General features: G+C 36.2%; 1 protein-coding gene and 1 long non-coding RNA gene across 2 annotated transcripts in view; one reads left to right on the forward strand and one right to left on the reverse strand.

Annotated features, from left to right (window-relative positions):
* The first annotated feature begins 619 nt into the window (after window positions 1–619).
* Window positions 620–25,305, forward strand: LOC110211391 (uncharacterized). Its single transcript, XR_002325383.2, has 3 exons — window positions 620–695; window positions 21,516–21,656; window positions 25,078–25,305. It is a non-coding gene; the product is annotated as an uncharacterized LOC110211391 (long non-coding RNA).
* The window catches only part of RAD21L1 (RAD21 cohesin complex component like 1), a 54,114-nt gene continuing 29,758 nt past the window's right edge, over window positions 2,217–26,572 (reverse strand). Inside the window, 8 exon segments of the mRNA XM_078150188.1 lie at window positions 2,217–2,759; window positions 4,371–4,451; window positions 12,948–13,049; window positions 16,265–16,407; window positions 21,232–21,328; window positions 22,023–22,252; window positions 24,120–24,233; window positions 25,107–25,211. Of these exon segments, the coding sequence (XP_078006314.1) occupies window positions 2,571–2,759; window positions 4,371–4,451; window positions 12,948–13,049; window positions 16,265–16,407; window positions 21,232–21,328; window positions 22,023–22,252; window positions 24,120–24,233; window positions 25,107–25,211 (1,061 nt within the window). The 3' untranslated portion in view covers window positions 2,217–2,570.

Genomic DNA, 26,572 nt, shown 5'->3' on the forward strand with positions numbered 1-26,572 from the left:
ACCTGCTCTTCAGACACCTCTACTCTAGTTTTCTCCTCTCAGCAATGTCTGTGCTCTCTTAAAGGTCAAATCCACTGTTGTGCTCAGGTGTATAACAGGTATATGAAGGTGACTTAAAGATCTTCAAATGTCATGACTCCATCAGTCATCCTCACTGTGGTCCCAAGACTTAAGCCCAAGGCAAGGGTACTAGTTCACATGCCATCAAAGTGACATCATGAATTCCAAGACAAAGTCTCAAATGTAGTGGCAATGAGGACATTTATACATTCTAAAGGAAGAAATTTTCAATGTCAAAAACAAAGACCTCAGCCTCTGAATTTGTTAAACTTGATTAGGCTTTTCCTGATCATGTCCTCTACTGCACATATATTTGTCAAAGTGCTTTTTAAAATGTATTATTCTGCCCTTAAGGTTCGCTTAGATCTCTAAATAAAGAGATACCTTTAACATTCAAAGCTGAGCCAAAGAAAGCCATCTTATTGCTGTTTGTTTATAGACAGGGAATGTTTTGAGCTCTTTTCCTTCTCCCATTTTTAAACTGTTGTTGCTTTTTCACTTAAAAGACTACACTTCCCAGATGTCTCTGCTGGCAGCTTTCCCAGTAAGGTGGGAATAAGCATTCTCAACCACCATTCTAGACAGAGAAGAAGCAGCTGATGAAGGATTATTATCATGGATGCATCACAGACCAGGTGACTTTGTTGCAATATACTAGAATAATAAATATTAACCAGAATCCTAATTGAATGGTGAGGAAAATCACACTAGTAGGAGATTGGAAGTATAAAATAAAAGGTTTTAATCTAAAAAATAATTCCTTATCCTTATTGTGCATTAATACTCATAACATAGAGGCTAGTGAGAACTGAAATTAATTATATTTCAATTGGATTTGGAAAGTTTACCTGTATATTACTTTCCTTAATGAAAAGATAACCTGTGTATCAAGAGAAAGAACAATGACTGCGGATTTGTATGCTAGTTGGAACCCTGCTTCAAAGTAGCTGTGGGAATGAGTGTATGCTACTTCTCTCAGTTTCCTTATTCAAAAAACGAGGGGGTTGGACAAGAGGGTCTCTGAAGTCTCTTCTAGCTCTAATATTCTCTGACTCTAGTTCTGAATTAAAATGCAATTTGTTTAATGTAACTTCATATTTCAGTGTTAAATAATTTCTTAATAGAGACAGCATCAATTTATGATGTTATAATACTGGAATCAAAATATACTCATGAGGTGATATATTTATTATTTCGGGCACACAAGCAAAATTTCATGAAAGGGCCCATTACCCTTTGTTAACTATGAATTAAATGGATCTCTGTCAGAGAGGGCTTCACTTTTTACCTTTTCTGCTTGCTTCTTCCCTAGTTCAAAGTCTGATAGGGAGAAAGAAAAGGGTTAACTCTCTAGGACTTTCAGTTTGTGTCTTTTTAAAGAAGAGGGATTGAACTAAAAATGGGAGGAGTATTTACCTAAATTCCTGAGATCTGCCTTTAACCCTGATCTTTGGGCAGGGAGCTGGGAGTATGGTCAAGCCAGAGCTACGTAAATAATCCCTAACATATCTTCTAGCTTGGGCATTTTATGTTCTAGAGGCCCTGCCAGTGCTAACATGATTCTTAAACCATCCATCTCTTAAGGAGAAGTACATTTGAATGTCATTTTAGATTTTTAGCATGATTCGGGGTGTTTTTACTGGTATTTTAATAAGTGCTATGAGCATGGAATAAAGGTCCTAGGGAGTTCTAAAAGCATAATGGGAGATATTTCTAAATCTCATTTTGAAATAAGAATAACGTTGGCTATTAACTTTAGATATTCTTTCTGGCACTTAACACATGCTAATTTGTGAACGCTTAGCAAGAGAAGAATGTTTATTTCAGTGATCTGTATCATTTCTGCAAGTATGGATAGTAACATTTTCAAGTTAACATGTTTATAAAAATATAAATGAGTGTCAAATAACAAACAGGGAACATTAATGACTTGTAGGACACAAGTGATTTGATTCATTGAGGATGAATGTCAAGGACTATAAAATAAGGCACTTAGGCTAAATAAAACACATGTATTATACCAAGTAGAATATAAATTATATTATCCATTGGACAATAATAGGAAATAGTTAAGTGCTAATTAACTCAATAAAGTTTGAATAATTCAATGCAAAATATTCCAGTTATAAGAGAAGCATTTCTCTTTCATTCTGAAATAATTTCTAAACACACTGACACACTTCTAAAAGATAAAAACAAAATTGATTGTCCATTGTAAATCTATTTAAAATTCAATGTAATGTTCAGCTAGATGAATACGCTTAGATAAAATATTTTAAACTAGATTATTAAAAAAACTGTATTATTATAATTAATCATTCATGAACACATGTACACTCTAGTGTTCATCTCTCATTCTGGTCTAAGAGACAGAAAGTGGTAAGACTTCCTATCAACTATGGGCCAGACTTTTAGCTGGTTCTACAGTTACTCTACAAAGAATTGAAAGATCTAGATAGAAATTCTTTGGCAGACACAGCCCCACAGGCTTTGGGATTTCTCACTGGTGCTCACATTTGATGGAACATTGGTCCCACTGTTGCTATAACGTCTGCATAGGGGGCACTCTGACTAAGCTCAATGGCGTGCTGCTTCTTCAGGACAAGGAAGCTATAAAACTTGGCAGCGGCTTGCTTTTGGTCGCTGTTTCTGCAGAGTTTCATCAGGCTAAAAGACTTAATTCCCATCTTGTTGCAATGCTGAGAAAGGGAAGAAAGGAGAAAAGGAAAAAAAAAAAGAGAGTCAAAAGTAGACTTCAGGGTATGTAATGAACATCATCAAGATCATTTTGAGAGAAGACATTATATCTCTGGATGTAGAAATGATAATATATTGTGGCTAAATTTTATCAAAATATCACTTAATGATAAAAAGCCTAAATTTGACATAAATAGAATCACAAAATTTAGAGCCAGAAAGGAACTTCAAATTCACTGAGTCAAAACCCCTCATTTTACAGAAGAGAAAATTGAATTTCAGAGACATTAAATGACTTGCTCAATGTCAACAATAGGTAGCTGAGCCAGTATTCAAATCAAAATCCTTTAACTTCAAATCCCATATTTCAGCATGTGGTTTCTAATAATAGTTCATGTCTATCACTTTACCATTTATGGAAAGCTAGTCATAAGTATTATTATCTCCATCTTATAGATGAAGAAACTGAGGTTTAAGGACATGAAATACCTTGTCTAAGATCATACATCTATTTGAAAGCTAGGACTTGACTTTAAATGGGGCAGCTAGATTTTTTAAGCCCAGAATCAGGAAGACTCTTCCTGAATTCAAATCTAGCCTCAGACACTTACTAGCTGGGTGACTCTGGATAAGTCACTTAACCCTGTTTGCCTCAGTTTCCTCATCTGTAAAATGAGCTGCAGAAGGAAATGGCAAAGCATTCTAGTATCTTTGCCAAGAAAACCCAGAGTCAGACACAGTTGAAAACAACTAAATAACAAGGGCTTTAATCAGGCCTTTTGACTCCAGGTATATCCAAATCATTATTCTATCTGATATTATAGGACTTAGCTCAGGTGCTATAATGACCTCAAAGGGCTATACCAATTCCTCATTATTTACTTCCTTGAAAGGGTGGGGGTGAGGTTCACAAGTCATAAGGATAACTTTTCTGTTTATATACTATCCCTGGAAAGGAGTCATATTTTAACCTGTTGTCAACTGTCAGTGAACTATACCATAGCAGTGATTGTCAGACAGATGAGAGCAGCAGAATACAAGATATGTACTTGGAGGAGGAAGGGGTAAACTGATAGGGAGCCAAACTTCACATTTTTGCCTACAACTATACCTTTAATTTTGCCTGGTTATAACAACAGAATAAGTGGAAAGAATCATAGAGTAGGTTTAAAGAGAACCGAGGAATGCAACTAACTGTGCATGACCTTGGGCCAAAGACTTCAATCCATTAATCAAAAAAGCAATAATCACCTATTATGCCAGGCACTGAGCTAGGCACTAGGGATACAAATATCCTTAAAGAGGTTACATTCTAATGGGAGACACCTATGTAAGTGTATAAAGAATAAATATAAAGAGAATAATGTAGTTTGGGAAGGAGAGCACTAACATTTGGGGATATCTGAAACTCCCCTCGCCATTTTGAGGCTTAAATTCCTTATCTTCAAAATAAGTGAGTTGGATCAGATGATATCTAAGGCCTTTTTAGCACAAGTATTTTCCTGAATTTATGGATCTCACATGCCACAGGTCGCCAATCTCTAGAATAACTTACTCCTTGTCATTTTATCAATGTCTGGTAGTTTTCAGCAAGTCAGTATTTCTTTTCTTACCCGTAAATAGTCTAACATCTGAAGTGTTCTTTGATTCCACCTTTTTTCCTCAGTAATTTGGTCATTTTCCAAAGACTCCTCCTGTCGAAAAGACAGATGAAAAGTATTTCAAAAGAAAATTCTATATTTGTCTTTATTAAAGATTTTAGATGCTTTTCCCCTTTCTGCTAAAAAAAAGTGAAGAAATCAGTTTGGTTGGGAATAGTTCCAATTTTTGATGACCTATATCTTTGGACAGGTACAGATGTAACTATAGATGCCTGCATGTAACTATAGAGAATGTATGAAGTTCTTTCAAACGTGTTGGACTCAGATGCTCTCTAATTCTCTTCCAGTGCTAACATTCTATGATTCTAAACGCTTCATAAATTTCCGTATCTAAATGAAATAGGTGATAGGATACCTCAAAAGTAATTTACAGTGCTTAGTGTTTTTTCTACAGTAGGGGTCAACAGCTTCTCAGAGTAGTGTGCCAAGTCTTTGGCAATAATTATTCACTAACTTGAAGGGGAGAACCATTCTCAGGCTTCACTTTCCCTCCTCCCCTACCCCACGCTGTTGCCCAACTCTGCTTGTTGGCAGAGTAACAGTGAATGCTGCCCTGAGTCCATGGTACAATAACGGAGCAAACAGATCAGAATCATGGAATGTCAAAGCTGGAAAGGACTTCAGAAGCTATCTAGACTAACATGGATCTGAGCAACGATCCTCTCTAAAATGTACCTGATGAGTGCTCAGTCCTCCTGGACTTGAAGACCTCAGATGACGGGGCACCCACTACACTTCCTAAGGCTGCCCCTTCACTTTGGTTAGCTCCAAAGTGAGAAGTGTTAGAAAGCTAGTTTTTTTCCTCAAGCCTAATGTAAACACTTACAGAAGGAAGGCAGTCTGATGATATTTCTACATTATTTTGCTAAGAGGAAGTACTCTTAAATCAAAGAGTTAAACTGAAAAATTCTCAAACAAGAGTTAAATAGCTATTTTATTTACATATTTCAGAGGATAAAAATATTAATAATGCTGGCATCATAATAATCTGTCATGTTTATCCGACACAAATTGCTTGTTGCCCCAAAGTAATGCACATATGTGTGTATATAAAATCTCTATACAGATGATTCTGAGATCTATCTCTCTAGCTTTATAGCAACTCATATGCACTTATTTAGTTGAAGTACATACTTCAATTCGATAGGAACAGTTTCCAATTTTAAAAAATCAAATTATTGATATTTTTGTTTTTATTTTTTAAAATTATTGATACTTTAAGTAACTTTTTAAAATAAAGATATAGTGATTGACTTTTTAAGAGCATTTTCAGAACATGGTTCCCTGCTCATTATTATATACATATAAACCATTTAAGGTTATAGGACAATAAGTTTTTCAAGAAAAATTTTTTTTAGAGAAGCTAGGTAGTGCAGTGAATAGAGCACCGACTTGAAGTCAGGAAGACTCTTCTTCCTGAGTTCAAATCCAGCCTCAGATACTTACCAGCTGTGTGACCCTGAGCAAGTCACTTAACCCTATTTGCCTCAGTTTCTTTATCTATAAAATGAGCTGGAGAAGGAAATAGCAAACTATTCCAGTATCTTTGCCAAGAAAACCACAAATGGCATCACAGAGAGTCAGACATGACTGAACAACAACAACAAAAATTTTATTTTAAAATCCCATCTAAACTATTGTTTTAAAAGCAAACATTTTTCATTTCTACCCACCCAATGTTTAATTTTTCATGGTCAGGAAGAATAGAGCAATGGGGCTAGTTCCCTGATGTTTTCGTCTTCCTCAAAAAAAACAAAAGTGTGCCTCTCTACCACTTTGGCAGGTAACAAACCAGAGATGTCATTTTGAGCAAGAAGAATGTATATTCTGTCCCTTGTTTAAAAATATTAATCCTATTCTCTGTCATTTTGCCATTATAGGTTTGTTCTTTTAATTATCATTTTGAAGAGCCTCTTTTAAGCATTAAACTTTAATCAGCTAAAACCTTAGAAGGGATTGTTGACACTCTCCAAAGAAGCACAAGATAGGAACCTAAAATTAATGTTAGTTGAAAGCATGCCAGGAGGGAAGAAACAGCTAGACAAATTTACCTAGGTTACAATTCTATCCAGATGCCATGCCACTCAAAACTCATTTGGTTTGTGAGCCACATTATTGGCCTCTCTTGTACAGCATGGAAACCCTGAATACTTTCCTAATTCATCTTCAGTTCCATAGGTTCAAGATGCTTTTGGTCCAGAAAATTTTGGCATACTTATGAATATCTGAAGAAAGGGATTCTCAATTACCTCTCCCATACCACTAAAAACTTTAGACTCAAAGATTTTGCTGCAAATATAACTTGTTCTCTTGATTCTGTTTCTATGTCCCATTCCTCATCTCAAATTGATGGGTCCAAAATATGATCATTTTATTATAACATTTATCCTAAATTGCTCCTGCTAAAACTAGAACATATTCCCATCTAACCTGTCCTCAGTATGGATGAAACATTTGCTCACTTTTACCATTAAAATGGCTATATACCCATTGCACAAACAGAGTAAGGTTTGGTAGAATTGGTGAGTTCACTCCAATAAAGCCTATACACTTAATCTATTTGGACATTTAGCAGCTGAATCAATTGTGCGAAAATCTCAATGGGTTATTAAAACAGCTGAATTGAAGTCTGTGGTCTAGGATCATACATAAAGATAATTGTACCTACGTATGCAAAGTGAACGAATGAAATAAAACATTTAAATAATTCAAGTAATTCCCTTCACCCTCTCAAACAAATGAAAAAACCTTTTGATTCTTGTTTGGATGGTGGAAGAGATGCTTTGATCTGATTTATCCAGATAACTGCTTTTATTATCCACTCAATTTTAAGTGGATAGGAACAGCCTAATTTTATATCTTCAATCCTTTGCTTCTGCAGTCAAATTTTTTTCACCAAGGGAAATTTTACTTTTATAATTTTTATAAATTATCATTTCAGGTACACTGTCACATAACATAATACAGAATGAAAACTATACTGTGTTAAAAACAAATCACTTTCATTTACAAAGAATTTTTATCCAAAGATTGCAAAGAGGCATCCCCAGAAGGTAATTTTTTTTTCTACATTCACAAAACTTACAAAATTCAACCATCCACAATGGGCCTTATTATTAATAGAAATCAATTAATTTCCTAAAATTTGTATACTAATATATGCCATGTAGTTTTAAAATTCTTAAAATAAGTATATGGAAAAGAAAATGATAGAATTGAGCCCTTATCTTTCTTTAAAAAAAATAACATTTCAATAAAATAAATGAATAAAAGATTGTTAGTTGAGTAGATGGCCTTTTCAGCACTCATGCTTGTTGACCTCTCTTCACCCTTTGGTACTGTTAATCACCTTCTCTTCCTGGACATTTTCTTCTCTTTTGATTTTTGTGATGCTTCTCTCTCTTGGTTGTCTCCTATTTATCTGACTACTCCTTTTCAGGCTTCTTTGCTGGGCTTTCATCCATGTCATGCCCACTAGCTGTAGGTATTACCCAAGATTCTGTTCTGGGCCCCCCTTTCTGTCTACCCCATCTCACTTGGTGATCTCATCAGCTCCCACGGGTTCAGTTACTATCTCTATACAGATTATTCTCAGATCTGTATATTCAGCCCTAGTCTTTCTCCTGACTTCTAGTTCTATATCACCAACTTCCTATTACACATTCTGGACTGAATATTCCATAGGCATCTCAAACTTAACATGCCCCAAATGGAATTCATTATCTGTCCCATTAAAAGCAGCTTTCTTCCCAACTTCTTTATTACTGTGGAGGGCACCAACATCCTCCCAGTCATTCTGGTTCACAACCTTTGTGTCATCTTCAACTCCTCACCCTCACTCATTTCATATATCCAAACAATTGTCAAATCATTGTAGTTGACATGTTCTCAACATCTCTTATTTACATTACCTTCTCTCCTTTCACACAGCCATTAGCCTATGCCCATCTCACCTCTCACCTCTTTTCTGGACAATTGTAATAGCCTTCTAACTGGTGTCCCTGTCTCAAATCTTTCCTTACTCCAATCCACCCACCACAAAGCTGCCCAAGTGATTTTCATAAAACACACATAACTATCCCTGTCCAATAAACTTCAGTACCTCCTTATTACCTCTAGGATCAAATAAAAAAGGCATTGGCATTTAAAGCTCTTTATAGCCTGGCTCTTTCCTCCCTTTCCATTCTTCTCATACTTCACTCCACATACTCTACAGGCCAGTCATACTGGCCTTGTTCATTTCATCACCTGTCTCTGCCTCTTCCTTGTCTCTCTCCTATTTGAGAAACGCTCTCCTTTTTCACCTCTGCTTCTTAGTTTTCTACAAGAGTCAGCAAATCTCACCTTGTGCAAACCTTTCCAAGTCTCTTCAGCTACTAAGGCCATCTCTTCTAAAGTTATCTTCCATCTACTCAGTATGTACTTTGCATCTCTCTTTCTCTCCATATTATATATGTGTATACATATATATATATATATTACACATATAAATAGGTAGATATAGATATATAGGGCAACTAGGTGGCACAATGGATAGAGCACCAGGTCTGAAGTACAGGAGACTCATCTTCCTGAATTTAGATCTGGCCTCAGACACTTACTAGCTGTGTGACCCTGGGCAAGTCACTTAACCTGCAGTTTCCTCATCTTGTAAGATGAGCTAGAAAAGGAAATGGCAAGCTACTCCAGTATCTTTGCCAAGAAAATCCCAAATGGGGTCATAAAAAGTCAGATATGTCTGAAACACTGAACAATAATATATATATACACACACAGTTAGATATATGGATCTCAGAATCATCTACATAAAGATATATATAGATATATACATATGTATGTATGTATACGCATACACCTGTGTCTCCCATTGGAATGCATGTTCACTTGGGCAGTATAAATTAAAGATAAATTTTGAGCAGAGTTTTCTAAAAGAGCATGGACCTCAGTTCTCTTATCTGTAAATTGAGGGCATTAAATAAATAATATTAGCTGACATTCATAGCCTTTAAAGTTTGCAAAGTACTAAGGGATTAAGAAAAGGTGGCAAGAATACACAAAAGAACTACACAAGAAAGATCTTAACATCACTGATAACCAAGATGGTGTGGTTATTGCTTTAGAGTCAAACATCCTGGAGAATGAAGTCAAGTGGGCCTTGGAAACACTGCTAACAATAAGCTTAGTGGAGATGACAGAATTCCAGCTAAGCTATTTAAAACCCTAAATGACAATGTTATTAAACAGCTGCACTCAATATGCCAGCAAATTTGGAAAACACAACAACGGCACTGGATTGGAAAAAATCAATTTGAGTCCCAATCCTAGAAAAGGGCAATGCCAAGGAATATTCAAATTACTAAACAATTGCTCTTATTTCACACACCAGCTAGCTTATGCATAAGATTCTATAATCTAGGCTTTGGCAATATGTGAACCAAGAATTACAGAAGAACAGGCTGGTTTTCAAAGAGGCAGAGGAACTAGAGACAAAAGTGCCCACATTGATTGGACTATGGAGAAAGCGAGGGAGAAAAATATCTACTTCTGCTTCACTGACTACACTAAAGCCTCAGACCATGTGGATCACAACAAAATATGGCAAATCCTCAAAGAGATAGGAGTACTAGATCATCTTACTTGTCTCCTGAGGAACCTGTATGGGGGCCAAGAAGCAACAGTTAGAATTGAATATGGAACAACTGATTGGTTTAAGATTGGAAAAGGAGTACTACAAGGCTGTATATTCTCACCATATTTATTTAATTTATATGCAGAATGCATCATGCGAAATGCCATGATGGAAGAATCGAAAGCTGGAATAAAGGTAGCTGGGAGAAATATCAACAATCTCAGATATTCAGATAATACTATTCTGAAAGTAAAGAAAAATTAAGAAGGCTCTTGATCAGGGTGAAAGAAGAGAGTGTAAAACCTGGCATGATGTTTACCATTAAAAGAAAAAAAACACAACAACAACTTAGATCTTAACAACTGGTTCCATCATTTCCTGGCAAATAGAGGAAGAAGAAATGGAATAGCATCAGATTTTATATTCTTAGGCTCAAAGATCACTGCAGATGGCAAGTACAGCCATGAAATTAAAAGATGCTTGCTCCTTGGAAGGAAAGCTATGGCAAATCTGGAAAGCATACTAAAAAACAGAGACATCACCTTGTCAACAAAGATCTGTATAATCAAAGCTATGGTTTTTCCAGTACCAATGTATGGCTGTGAAAGTTGAACTATAAGGAAAGCTGAGGGCCACAGAACTAACACTTCCAATTGTGGTGCCGGAAAAGTCTTTGAGAGTCCCTTGGAGAGCAAGAAGGTCAAATCTGTCAATACTTAATGAAATTAATTCAGGCTATTCACTGGAAGGTCAAATACTAAAGCCGAAGCTTGAATACTTTGGCCACAGAATGAGAACAGGGGACTCACTGGAAAAGACCCTAATGTTGGGAAAGACTGAAGGCAAATGGAAATGGGGATGGCAGAGGATGAGATGCATAGATAGCATCATGGAAACAACGAACATGAACTTGGACAGACTTTGAGAGATAGTGGAGGATAGAAGGGTCTGGTGTGCTATGGTCCATGGGGTCAAAGAGTTGGACATGACTGAACATCTAAACAATAACAACAACAATGGCCCTGTGAGTTAAATACTATAGGTTTTACTATGCCTATTTTACATTTATGGAAAACTTAGAGATTTGCTGGGACGTCCATGGTCACATAACTAGTGAGTGTGAGAGGCAAAATTTAAACTCGGGTTTTTCCTGACTTTAAATCAGTAAATAGTATTTCCACTAAAGAATACTGCTGCTTTTCTCTCTGAGGCTGCTTTCTGCTCTGACATTCTATTATTACTTGGCTGATTAGACAAAAACTCTAGCAGAAGCCATGAGAACCAGGTTTTATTTCTGGATCTGCTATTGACCTAGGCTACTTAGCCACTTCACTTCTCCCTTCTTTAATGGCCTCATGTAATTTAAATATGTCTTCCTTTCTCCATATAATAGTTATGTTCCTGAAAAAGCTGTGTTTACATTTCCTTTTTTAAGCTGAATATCATTTGAAATGCACTAAGGCAACATACTATTTTAAGGAATACTATTATAGTAAAGATGGGCAGCTAGGTGGTGCAGTGGGTGGAATGCTGGGCCTGGAGTCAGGAAGACCCATGTTCAAATCTAGCCTCAGATGCTTACTAGCTGTGTGACCCTGGGCAAGTCACTTAACCCTATTTGCCTCAGTTTCTTCTTCTGTAAAATGAGCTGGAGAAGGAAATGGCAAACCACTCCAGTATCTTTGCCTAGAAAACCCCAAACAGGATCACAAAGAGTAGAACATAACTGAAAACAACAACAACAAATGATGGTAAAACAAAGAAACCATGTGCAAAAAGGAATAAATACTCTCTAATTTATATTTTATAATCTGGATCTTTATATCTTGGTAACTTTATACATTTTGCATTTTTATATATTGGTTATTAGTAAAATAGGATACAACTGAATACTATTACCCATTCCTCTAAATTTGTTATAAGGATGCATTAAATAATTTTTCCTTGCTTCCTTCATGCCCTTTACTCATATCTACCTGTTCAAATTTTATCCATCCTTCAGACCTAGCTCAAATGTCATATCCTTCACGAAGCATTCCATAACCTACCCAGTTGGAATGATTTTTCCTTCCTTGAACCTTGCAAAGCCCTTGATAATTCTCTCAACTATTCATTATTTGTTGAACTTTAAAAAAAATAGAATCTGCGATTTCATTGGTACATAAAACTCCTAGTGAGGAAACTCCCTTTACCAATGTAGATTTGTATCTGTTCTCAGAGAGTAGCCTGGAGCACTGAGAGGTTGAATGACTTGCCCAGAATTACTCAGCCAGTATTTGTCAGAGGCAGAACTTGAATTCAGGTCTTCCTGACCCCAAAGCAGTTTCCTACTTATAATGCCCAGCTGTTTTTCCTTATCCTTTTTGTATTGTATTATGTATTAAAGTTAGCAAGTGCTTAAATTAAGGTTTTTCAACCTTTTTTGTGTCACGACTCCTTTAGTAGTGTGTTAAAGCCTAAGTACCCTTCTCAAAATAATGCTTTGAAATGCATAAAACAAACAAAAACCATAAGATTACAAAGGAAATCCATTATGTTGAAACAAAGATGCAATTTTTTTCCCATCCAAGTTTATGGACCACCTGAAATGTATCCATGGATTCCTTTGGGGTTCATGAACTGGGGTTAAGAATTTTTGGCTTAGATATATTTGTGATGTTCATTCCCCCCTACTAAATGAAAGTAAGTCCTATAAAGTAAAGCATTGTAAGAGTGCAGGGACTACACTTTTATTGTCTTTGTAACTCCCTTAGCACCTTCAATAATAAGTGCTCTATAAAATGACTGTTGAATGAATGAATGTAATGTGAATTCTCCAAAGGCAGGTGTTGAATAACTATAGAGTACTTAAAGTGTTAGGAAATAAAACTACCTAACAACCTTTTCAGGATCACACATACATTTTGAAAGTCAATTTGGCAATTTTTGATTTCCTTTCCCGAGAGGTTATTCATTGACAAAGATTTCTCAGTACCGGAAGAAACTATTTCAGCTGCTTCCTGCTAAGAGAAAAAAGATAAAAATAAATGTTATCTAGCTAGCAGTTATTACAGAAGCAATTATACTTTATTAAATACATTAAGCACATGAATTACACTTCAATAGACTATTTTTAAAATTATACACATATTTGACTTCCTGAAAATACTTAATTCTTTAAGGAATCAAGCTAGTATACTTTGTTCTATTTTTCATAGTCAGATATTCTAGCTACATTTAAACAGAGCCAAGAAATTGCGTTTTCTTATTTAAGTTATTCTACACATGAGTTTCATTCTATTCTTGTTTCTCTGAGTATTTTGTTTTTTACTTGGTTCATATATTTTTCATGTGGTACACAAATCCTTACATAAGAATAAGCCTATCTGAAGTTATCCTTCACTTTTGTAGGAGCTGAAAGGGAAAACCAGAGCTTAAAGTTGAAAACTCAAAGTCAAAATGTCCCTTCCCACCTCCAACACAAATAATGCCACATAAAGTTGGCTTGTCCACTATTTTGGGAAGGGACGAAAAGGTAGAAGAGGAGGGGAAGCTAATAAAGCAGAGGGAATGCTCAGAAGTGGGAGAGCAGATTATGGTTACTGATGAGGGAGGGGCCCAAGCCAAGATCTTCACCCTTTGCCCCAAAGGGAATCTGACTCACAGGCCCCAGACCCTCATCTCCCTTGAAAGCCCTAGCTTACCTTTAGATCTTATTCAGATGCACCTTCAACCCTTGCCCTGAATAGAATCTGGCTCTTGTCTATAGGCCCCAGAAAGGCCTTCCTTTATCTCCTTTTGAAAGTCCTAGCCCCACCTTGATTTTGTGCAGATGCCTTTCAAACTTCTGCCTTCCTGTTCCTCCATTATCTATTCCCATTGTCTATTCAATCTCGCCAACCTCCCCAATTAGAATTGTTACCTACACCCTTTACCCAACCCCCTTCTCTGGCCACCCAAAGTTACTTTAGTATTTAAGATCCACCTTGGCCCTCATTCAGAGGCTGAGAATCTCAGGTTCAAAAGGTTGAGAACCTCTCATGCCCGCTCGGCTTTACGGGAGTCACCCGGCCTACATGTTTTACCACCAATAAACTTTTCCTCTGGCTGAAGAAGATTTGAGTTGAATTCTTTCAGGCAGGGCCCGGTACCGCGATCTTGGGGTCCCAGCACCCCAAAACCCCTAGACCTCTTCAGTTACCATAGAAGAAAGAAGCCAACCATATTTTCTTGAAGACATTTATCAATTATCATTTCAGTAAATAATTTAAGCTATCACACATTATGATTTTTAAATGATGCATACCTCATTCTTACCTATCATTTTCTTCCTTTTATATTTCCAGCATACAACCCTGCACACAATAGTCACTTAATACCTGTTTATTGAATTCTTTTCCACAAAACACTGAATAGTCTGGTCTATTGGTAGAGATGAAAACTAGTCTAACCATTCTGTAAAACAATTGGAGCTATGTCTCAAAGGCCATTAAACTATGCATGCCCTTTGATCCAGCAATAATGCTAGTAAGCCTATACCCCAAAGAGATCAAAGAAAAATCACTCATATGTACAAAAAATTTCATTGCAGCCCTTTTTGTGGTGATAAAGAATTGAGGGGATGCCCAATTGGGGAATGGCTGGACAAGTTATGGTGATGATTTGAATGCTATTGTATTCTAAGAAATGATGAAGGGGATGGTTTCAGAACATCCTGGGAAAACTTATATGAAGTGATTCAAAGTAAAATGAGCAGAACCAAAAGAACAATTTATATAATAAGAGCAATATTGTAAAGATAATGAAATATAAATGACTTAGTAACTCTGATCAACACAATGACCAACCACAATTCTAAAAGGACTCATGATGTAACATCCTATCCATCTCCAGATAGACAGCTGATGGACTCAGAGTGCAAACTGAAGCATATTTTCTTCTCTTTTTTTTTTTTGGATATCACTAATGTATAAATTTGTTTTGCATGACTATACATAATTATAAAGAGTTTTCTTTTTCTTGCTTTCTCAATGGGTGGGGGAGGGAGAGAAACTGGAACCAAAAAAAATTGTATTTTAAAAAAAGAACATAGTGCAGTATGGCAAAAAGCTTTAAATGCATTAATTTTTTTTTTTTGGTGAGGCAACTGGGGTTAAGTGACTTGCCCAGAGTCACGCAGCTAGGGAGTATATTGTGTCTGAGGTCGGATTTGAACACGGGTCCTCCTGACTCCAGGGCTGGTGCTCTATCCACTGTGCCACCTAGCTGCCCCTATTAATTTATTTTTTAATGAAATTAAAAACTTGAGCTTGTATGGTTCAATAAAGTAACAACTAGAAGAATATTCTATAACACATATTTTTTAAAACTCTGAAATCTTCTTGAACATGAAATCTTGCTCAGTCAGTCAATAAGCATTTACTAAGTGTTTGACATATCCTTAGCATTGTGTTAAGCTGTGGAGATACAAGAAAAGGCAAAAATCCGACCCTGCCTTCAGGGATCTCACCTTCTAATGAGAATATGGATTTTTAAAAATCTGTTTACATGCCTTATTTCCTCCCTCCTAGAAAGTAAGCTCCTCAAAGATAAGGACAATGCATTATTTATCTTTATATCTTTCCCAGTACCTAGCACAGTAACTTTCAAATAACTTAATGAAATAAATATTTGTTAAATAAATTAAGAATTTAAGATAATAAGTAAAATTTTGTTTCAGTCTGAAACTAGATATAGCATTCCTTGTAATTTACTCTCTGAGGTACCTATTGCTCAGCAGATAGTGATCATGTTTCACCCTGCAGAGCTGTAATAATTACTGAAGAAAACCTATAAAACAATATATGTACTAGAAGTGTATGAGAGGTGAACTACTGTATAAACATATGATATGACAGGGAGACACAAAATTCTTCACCCACCTTGAGAAAATCACTCTTACTAAACTAGAATAAAGGACTATGTTTTTATAAATCTATTTAATGAACTTGTCAGGCAGTGAAGGATAGTATGTGGGAGTCAGTCTCTAAGTCCAGAGGGCCTGGATTCAAGCCCCATCTCTTTCATCACTGGCTATGTCACCCTGAGCAAGTCATTTAAGCTATCAGTGCCTCCAGAAAACTTCTCTTAGGCTAGAAATTGTACAGCATTTGCTGTTTTGCTTTGGTAGTAGGACTTTCCTCACCAGAATTTCCCTATATATATGTAAAAATCTGCACCAAAATAATCATAAACTTACCACACTGTCAGCATTTTCATTGGTTTCTTCATGCCTGCCACTCTCTGACTTAGTCAATGGGAGATCTTCAGTTACATCTTTCTTCATATTTGTATGAGTTAACTCTCTCAGGTTACATGGCTCTTCCATTATGGAAGTCCTGAATCAACAAAGAAATAAAGAAAGGGAGTTTGATATGAATTTTCAGAGATTGCCAGCATCATCCAATGTGTAAAGGACATGACTTAGGCAACAGGATGAACTGGAAAACAGAGACTACAGGATATTTAGACTCAATTAATCAACAAGCATTTGTTGAGTATGTATATGGAATCTATATGCTTATAATCTTACCTTCTTGCACTCTCCCATCTCTTTCCACTAACTTCTAAATGCCCAGCATGTTGCACAAGCCAATTATTCATGGCACCATTTTACCCCACTTGATATCACAGCATATTTTAATATATTAATAAATAGGCAATGGACTTCTGGTCAAGATGGCTGCCTGAATGGTAGGTAGCAGGCTGCCCAATTCCCCCACACTTATGCCAGCAAACACTAAAACAGTACAAGACTGAATAATGATCATGAACTCCAATGATAAATTATAGTATGTGACTTCTTTCTCTCAGAAATTCACAAAAAGTCAGCAGCCCACGAGCAAGAGAAAATGAGGCTGCTACAAAAGCTAGTGCTAGCACTAGCAAACAAACCTATACCTTACCAGTGGGACCAGAAAAGTCCAGAGATACTTGTAGCCTTCAGGGTTCTCTGTCCAGAGGGAGCAGGAGTGGAAGGATCCTTTAAGAAAGCTCCAGGGTGGTTTGGGTGCACACCTTGGGGAGCAAAGGCAATCAGCTCAGGCATCAAGGGCTTCTAAGTGCCTAGCATTCTGTCCTGATATGCCATAGAGAGCTTTGAAGTTCTAACTCTCTAAACCTTAAAGATCCTGGCTGAGTGTAACCCTGGGAGGTAGAAGTCAGCATAGAAGAACCCAGGGGGCCCAGAATGAGACTAAGGCCAACCATCCTCACCCCAAAAAATCCATCAGGGGGTATAGCCTGGACCTTTAACAAAGCCGCCAATTCAGGAACTAAAGCTAGACAAAAGTGAATCAGAAAAGTTATTGACCAATACCAAAATTAATGCAAATTTAGAGAATCTCCCAAAAGATAAGAATAACTGGAACAAATGCAAGCAGAGACTCAAAGGAAAAAACACATCTGGCTAAGTCACTCTTCTAATATGAAATGTGAAATCCTCAGTTTAGTATTTAAAGGCTTCTCTAATCAGTCTCTTACCTACCTTTCCATTGGCACATTGGATAGAATGCTAGACTTGGCTGAAGTCAATAAGCTAGGAAGACCTGAGTTCAAAACTGGCCTCAGACACATATTAGTTGTGTGCCCTTCAGAAAGTCACTTAGATTCTCTGTGCCTCAGTTCCCTCATCTGTAAAATGAGGATAATAATAGTACCCACCTCCCAGGGTTGTTGTGAGGATAAAATGAGATAGTATTTGTAAAGCATTTTTCAATCCATAAAATGCTATACAAATGCTAGCTATTATTATCATTATTTTCAGTCCATACTCTCCTTCATATTCTCTCTGATCCCAACTGGACTGCTAGTATTGCTTGCATTCATGCCTTTGTACAAAAGGTCTAATATGTACTCCCTTCTCACCTCCACCTCTCAGACTCTAGCTTCTGATGACAGCTCAGCTGCCATTTCCCATGTGAGACCTTTACCAATCCTTCCAGTTGTGAATGCTCTCTCCTTCTTGAAATTATTTTGTACTGGCGTATCTGTGTACTTGTTATATTCCTGTCCCCCCAAATAAAATATGAATTCCTTGAGGATAGGAACTATTTTGTTTTTCATCTTTATAGTCTCAGAACCTTGCACAGTGCCTTGAATATAGCAGATGCTTAATAACTTTTTCAATATCAATACTTCCCAAATTAATCTATAAATTTAATATTATACTGATCAAAATACTAACAGTATGATTATATAATTGGACAAAATGACAAAAAAAATTTATGGAATTGTTGGGGTGCTTGGGTGCTTGTACTTGGACCCCAATTTCTGCCTAGCCTCAGAAACACTGTCCCTTGATAATCATTTGGGATCAATCAGGCCCCAATGAGGGACAAAAACCTAAATTAATCTTTTTCTCTCTGAGTGACTAAAAACACCCCTTCCTGTGTCAGCAAATTCCAGGACCAGACAGAGCTGATCAGTATTCTTCCTGTTTGTTATCACTGGGCCCAGGATGTCTGGGACCAGATACTCTCTTGAATAATGGGATTTTTCTTATCTTGAGTTTCAATTGAGAACTGACCACTCCTTAACCACTCCCTAATCCTGCCCTGAATCACCTAGTTAGCATATTTGACACATGTTTTATTGCATTTTATTCTATATAAACTTTACCTGTACCTCTCTAAGGTTGCAGGATCCTTTAAGAATCCTTGCCCACTGAAAAGCGTAATAATAAATCTTTGCCACTTTGAATTAAAGAATGCTTGAGTCTGTGAATTCATTGCAGATGACCCGTCCTGTAGTCCTGTCTTTGAGGGGTCACAACCTCTCAACCTCTCAGCCCACAACAGAATGACAAAAACATTAAGAATATCAAACTAAATTATAAAAAATATTTCACCTCCCACTCTGCAAATGGGCAAAGATAAAAAAAAAAGATAGGAATAGTTAATGTTGGAGAGGCTGTGAGAATATAGGCATACAATTGCATTGTTGGTGAAACTGAAAAGTAGTACAATTATTTTAGAAAGCAATCTGGATTTATGCAAATAAGTGATTAAAATGTTCACATCCTTTGACTCAGAGATTCCACTCCTCAGGCTTATACCTCAAGGAGTCCATTGATAAGAAGAAAGTCTCCAGATACATAAAAATATTTATAGCACTTTTGCTGTTAGCAAAGAATTGGAAGCAAAGTAGATGCTCGTCAAGTGGGGAATAGCTAAACAAATTTTGGTACACGCAAATAAAACAACATGGAAAGATTGGTATGAACGGATGCGGAGTGAAGTAATCAGAGCCAAGAAAACAATATATACAATGATTGTAACAATATAAATGCAAAGAACAACTATAAAAAATCAGAAGTGAAAGCTTAGCACAGTGCCTGGCACAGAGCAGACACTAGATTAATGCTTACTCCTTTTTGCCTTATTCCCCACCTAGAAATATTCCCTAAGTTTACTGAAAGAAAAAAAAATACCTATCTATACAAAAATATTCCTGGCAGTATTATTTGTAATATCAAACAATTATAAACAAGCTAGGTATTCATTGGTTAGCAAATGGCAAAATAAATTATGGCTATATTAATGAAATGGAATGTTATAGTGCCAAAATTAAATGATAAATTTGAGGGACTCAAAGAAATATGGGAAGACTCATATTAAGTGATACAGAATGAAAACACACATATACACACACAGTGTCTACAACTATGTAGTTAAAGACAATAATAACAACAACAAATCCAGGGTTATACACAGTGAAGAAGTTTTTAAAAATCATGAAAAAACAGGATGCTATGGGTACTACTATGTAAAAAGCAATGTAGAGTTTTTTTTTAAGGGTTTGGGTTTATAATTTATAAGCAGCAAAAATTTACGAACACATAAAGTTTATAATTTCCATTGTGGAGACTTTGTCTTACATGGTATTTTTTATTTTTCTCTTCTTTATGTAGTTGAATATCTATACTTATGCACAGAAATAAAAATAAAATTTATATTTTTTCCCAAAAGCAAGGAGTCCAAGAAATAGTGACTGATCTACCATATTGGAGATACATACATACACACACACATACACACACACACACACACACACACACACACAACATACATACACAGATGTATATATGTATATACATATATTCATATAGGTGTCTATATACATGCCTTTTATAAGTTGATAAACAGTTGCTGAATAATGATAATTCCTCTGTGTATGTGTTTGTGTGTGTAGTACTTTTCAGTTTATTTCATTTGATCCTCATAGCTTTACTGTGAGGTAGGAAGTACAGAGATTATGCTCATGTTCTAGATGAGGAACTCAAGATCAGAATGGATAAGTAATTTGCATAGCACCAGGACTGGAATGAATAAAAGAATGCATTGTCTAAAAGTACATATAATGTACTTAGCTGTTTGTGAGTTTCCAATATATTCAACCTTTACCACTCCATCATGTACTCTCTATGAAATCAGGGAAGTTGGAAATGTATCAAATCAAATATATTTTCAATTTCAGTCTTTACTGGCCATGTAAGTCATTTGGAAGTCAAAAATCACAAACTCACCTAGTTCGTCAAGTCCAACCCCTTCATTGTATGGCTAAGGAAGCAGAAACTAGATTACAGATCTAGAGCTCAGAGGCAATCAAGCCCAATCCCCCTTACTTTATAGATGAAGAAACTGAAACCTGAGGAAGGTGGAAGTGGTAGGTGACTTGCCCAATGTCACACGGGTAGTAAGTTTAGATTTGAAATCAGTTCCTCTAATTCATACATGTATGTATGTATGTGTGTGTGTATATATATATATATACACACACACACACACACACACACACACACACACACACACACACATATATATATGCCTTCTTAAAACAATCCAGCTAATAATGAAATTGTATTTGTCACTCAATTCGTATGTAATCTTGGGCTAACTTCCTTTGTCAGAGCATCAAAACCCAAATTTTAGCCATAGCTCTTACATAAATACTTCTCATGAACAAAATCTCTTTAATCAAAATTACACTAAACAGGCAAGAAAATGGAATGTCAACGTAGCAATTTCCTTAACTTCAAAAATTTTTCTGGAGGCTGACTTTGAACATGGGTGCATTTAGAATCAGGTTAGCCATAAACATTTATACTCTAAAAGGACACCTGTGTTTAGTGTAAAAGAAGTCTCTGTGGATTAGAAGTCTTACCTAGCAGGTCACTGTTTCTTGTTTCTTCCATTTCAGACCCCGTCTGTAAAGTTTTTCTTCTAGGTTTAAAGCCAGTTGACTGAAAGCATTTTCTAAACAACTGTGAAAACACATTTATTTTCTTGAATTTTTGTAAGTAAATCAGCAAAACACAGATAATTATGCCATAAAATAAACCAATAATATATAAACATACACAGAAGTGACAAGGTATAATAGTAATGTAACATATAATGCATATTGAACATTTGTAGAATTTGGCCATTTACAATGTACATTTCATCTAGTATTTTCCTCGATTCACATGACAACCCTATAAGAGAGGAGGAAGAAAAACAGCATGGTATAGTGGAAAAAGGGCTGGATTTGGAGTCCAAGGATCTACATTCAAATCATGGCTCTGATACTTATCATCAACATGCCCTTGGGTAAGTCATTCACTTAATTTCTTTGGACTTCAGCTCCTCATTTGTAAAATGACCTTCAAAGTTCCCTTCTAGTTCTAAAACTATGATTATATGATCCATGTTTGACAAATAATAAAAACTGAGGCTCAGAGACAATAAGCAACTAACAGAAGGTCACACAGATAGGGGAGACAGGACTTGAACCCAAGTTTTCTTACTGCAAGACAGGTGTTCCCCCCCCCAATGAACTATGCATCTAGGCTAGTCTCTTAATTATTTTAATTCTATTTATTCAAACTGTAAAATTTTGAAAAAGGATGTGTAACAGCTCTGTTAGTGATATATAATGTAAATGTTATATCAGTATAAAAAGACGGAAATGTTTACCATTTTAAGCTCAGGATTAATTAGAAACTGGGTAGCACTTGACAGAAGTGTATCTACTCCTCCTGTCTCCTTCCACATCATCAAACGCCTAGTAGGGGGTGCAAGTTCCAACACAGTCAGTGTGTCCATGAAGTTAATAAGTTGTTTATGCATGGTGTTGCTGCTGATCTCCTTCACCGGATCAATAAGTAGCTTCTTCTTACGTCTGCTTTTCCTTCCCTGTGCAATATCTAGGAAATATCCACATATTTGACTAGTTAAGCTCCTTACTATAATGGTCTCTGAGGGATTTCATAGCAACAGAATATATTATGCTGGATTTTTCCTTTCCTGGGTCTCAAGAGTACACTAATGCATCCTGCAGAATTTCATGGAGGAGGAAATGCCACCCGTATCCTCCTCCTGATTTCCTGTCCAGTTCAGGTGGAGATTCACTTAGTGGCCAGTAGTCCTTAAATAACTTACTTTGACAAGTATCTTTCAAAGGTTCTTCAGAGCATCAGTGAGAGCACACACCAGAGACAGATAGACAGACAGACACACATACACACACACACACACACACACATACACACACACACACACACACACATACACACACACACAGAGTTGCTTCTGGTCCCAACCATGGTACATGTGGTGGCTACTCTCATAAGTTATAGTTGTGAGTAACAGAAGGATGCCATGGGGGGAGAGGGACAATATTGCTTACTTTTGTAACAAACTCCTGGAAGTAGAAGAAATTTCCAGAGCCTATATATTATCTAGTTCATTTTGTCACTTCTATACCAGCAGTTCTGTGAGAAATGAAAGAGTTAAGTTTCCACATAAGTAGATAAGAAATCAGCACAGACAAGCTAACTTCTCTGTGGGGGGGGGGAGTGATAACACAATTCTAGGCACATAATGTATGTTACGGGTGGGGCATATAAAGAAGATTGTAATCCAGAAGGATTAGGACCAATCCTGATCCAGAAGGGAGGAGTTAGGCAATTACTAACTATAAAGATTGCTCTGGCTTCTTTTACCCCGTGCATTTCTCTTCTTCCAAGGAAGTGCATCCGCTTATGCCGAGAATTGAAATGACGCACTTCAACCTCTTTAATAAAAAGTCTTTGAGACACCAGTCTTCAGAACTGAGTCTGGGGTCATCTTTATAACAGTTCCCAAACTAATTTGGCTACAGATCCTTTTGGATGGAACTCATAATGCTAATCCAGGGAATTTGGGAGGTATAGAATTTCCACTGGGATAACAGGGGTCAGAGAAATTTTGGAACAAAATAGACTTTTTCATTCAGAAAAATTGTCATATATATTAAGTATTTTTTACATATACACTAGAATTTTATCACAGAACCCACATTAATAATTTTTCATAGAACATCAGTACTTTATGGAAGAGTTTAGGAAACGGTGGTTCAGGCAGAAATGTCTAAACCAGGGGTGGGGAACCAGCGGTCTCTAGGCCATAGGTGGCCCTCTAGGTCCTCAAGCCCACAGGTTGCCCACGCAAACTATCTCCCAAATAGAATACCAATCTAACTTTTAAAGCACTTTAGAGAAAGGAATTCCACAACTTTTCCTTACAATTCATTCTAGCGTCTGATAGGCCTCACTAGAGGAGGTTTCTTTGTTTTATTTGTTAACTCCCACCAACAATTTAAGCCCATTTTCTCTTATTTTGTTATACCCCTCCACCAAATTCCTACACAAATCTGAAGATTAGCATTGTCATTTTGTCTCTTCCATGCCAAGCTTTTGCTTTAGGGTAAGGGAGTCTAATGTCTTTCACCTTAGTCTTGAGCATTTCCTTATAGATCTTTTCCAAAGATTTCATCAACGAGCCACCTTTAAATTTTACACACCACCAAACTGGATATAGAGTTTAATAAGTGCTGAATATAACGGATGCATTGTTCGTGGTTCCTTCATTACACCCCTACTGTAGTATAAATCCTGTTATTGTACTGACTCCTTGCCATACTTCATATGGTGTTCAAACACATTATCATACTCCACAGTATTCCAGATATGATTATGTTCTAAGTTTTAATACCTTTATATTCAAGAAACAAAAACAAAAAATGACTCTGACCTTTAGGATCAATTGGATCGAGGGTAAATTCCTCTTCTTCATCTGTCATTAACATAGTTCCATTCATTTGCTGACTGTCAGATGGATACAAAGACTTGGAACTGCTTGCTTCTCCTATTGAACACATAATGATAGTACCATGAAAACAAATCTATCACAAAGAAGTAGTGTTGCAAATTATAAGATAATACAGGAACTAAGTTCAATAGTAACCTTATACATAAGTTAAAAACAGTAGACACATACTATAAATTGTTCACTAATAATTACGGATCCATAAGGATATATTGATGCATAACTTCCCTTCTGTCCAAATTTCTATCCCAGGGTCAAAAGCAAATTTAATATCGAAAAGTGAAAAGAGTCAGAATTGGAGTTAATCATACCTGTAATACTTATATGCTCATTAAAGAAGTGAAAAATTGTTACGTGAGTTAAGTCTATATTCATTTCAAATGGGAAAATACTAATAATTAAGTAACTATGTAGTTACATTCTAAAACACTATTATAAACTGTATGTACATATGCATACTTATATATAATATGTATTTTGCCACTTAGTCCAAAAATACTTTTCAGCCCTGGAAACTCATAAAGACCATCTGCTAATGTGTAGAGGGGCTGCAATCTAAACTTCTATCCATGCTGATAAAATCATAGGTCCCTGAAGTATCCAAATAGGTCAACACAAATAATTTCAAGAGCACAGCACTTTGGCAAATCACCTAAATGTGCTTTCATAACTAATCTTGTATAGCCACTCCTTTTCCCAAGCAGCAAGATTTCAGTGTTGTGCCATCTCAGAACTCAAACCACCACCCTATTTTCCTAGAACCCTCGTACTTGAAGGTATTCTGACCTCACTTAACCTGGTCCCTTACTCCTAATATCTCTGTATTATAGTACCATATAAACTTAGTGCTTATGATACTTAATTTGAATGTTCATTTTTTCAGGAAGTACATAAAGGCAAATATGAACTCACCAATTATTGACTCAGGCGACTCAAGAAGCTGAAGAGGCAAAGAAATGTCTTTGTCCAAATTGAAGTCTTCCAACAGGATATTGTGGTCATCTTGTAACAGATTGTCTTAAAAATATAAGATGTAACTTTATTATGGAAAGTTTAAAAAGCATACTCATGAAAATAAAAGTTGAATAAAGTATGTTGGATATAATTTTGACATTTGGTTGATTTAGTTTTATGTCACTTGTATCACTGGTTTTATATCATTTGTAAAACTAAAACTGTATGATGTATAATCAAATTTAATCAGATTTAGGCCAATTGTGATGCTAATAAATTTTATTTTACCATAGTTAACATTGTAGTTCAGCAAACTATTCCTAATATTACTTGACATTCCATTGACTTAAATTCTGTATTTGCTGGCAATTGTGCACATCTATATTACTATCCAAAAAAAGATTAAGTTATATCCAATAGAGTTTTAGTATTAAATATATTTTATCAAATTCTAATTTTTGGAAAACCAGTAACTTTTATTTGGTATATACACATTCTGTGATCACATACAGTATCTCTCTAATAATAAAAACCTCAAATTTATGTTGATTTATAATTTTTGAAATTTTTTTTCATCACAAAAGCTTTGCAGGGTAGACAATATAAGTCATGTTTTCCATTTTATAGATGACAAAACTGAGACTTAGAGGGGCTAATGACAGGTTCATCACACATAGAGCTGGCAAGAATTTCAGAAATCAGCTAGTCCAACCCCTTCATTCTATAAAAAAAGGAAATGGGACTAGAAAGATGAAAAGACTCTTAAATATTTCTAAAGCAAAGGTCTGAGCATGTCATTCCCCTTCTCAATGAATTCAGCAAATTCTAATGGATTCCTAAGACCTCTGGGTTCAGATACAAACCATTGTCTTTGGTGTTTAGAACTCTTCATTACCTGGCTCCATTCTATCTTTCCATATTTATTATACAATACTCCCCTTTGAGCCCTTTGAGTCAGCCAAACTAGCCTTGTTGCAGTTTTTAATACACGACATTCCATCTCCCATGTCTAGGCCTTTAAACAGACTGTCATCCGATGCCCGGAATGTACTTCTTCCTCACCTCTGCCTTTTAGAACTCCTTTGTTGTTGTTGTTCAGTCATGTCTAATTCTTCATGATCCCTTTTGGAGTTTTCTTGGCAAAGATAATGTAGTAGTTTGCCATTTCCTTCTCCAGCTCATTTTACAGATAAGGAAACTAAGGCAAATAGGGTTAGGTGACTTGCCCAGTATCACACCGCTAGCAAGTATCTGAAGCTGGATTTGAGCTCATGAAGATGAGTCTTCCTGACTCTAGGCCCAACATTCTATCCACTGTGCTACCTAGCTGCTCAGTTAGTCTCTACTTGTTTTTAGGACAAAATCTACTTTCTGAAAGTTTCCATCTCAAGAAATGTTTACTGAACAACTAAATAAACTTCAGC

Source organism: Phascolarctos cinereus, unplaced genomic scaffold (assembly GCF_003287225.1).
Source record: "Phascolarctos cinereus isolate Bilbo 61053 unplaced genomic scaffold, phaCin_HiC Scaffold_2;HRSCAF=192, whole genome shotgun sequence".
In the NCBI taxonomy this organism is placed as follows: domain Eukaryota; kingdom Metazoa; phylum Chordata; class Mammalia; order Diprotodontia; family Phascolarctidae; genus Phascolarctos; species Phascolarctos cinereus.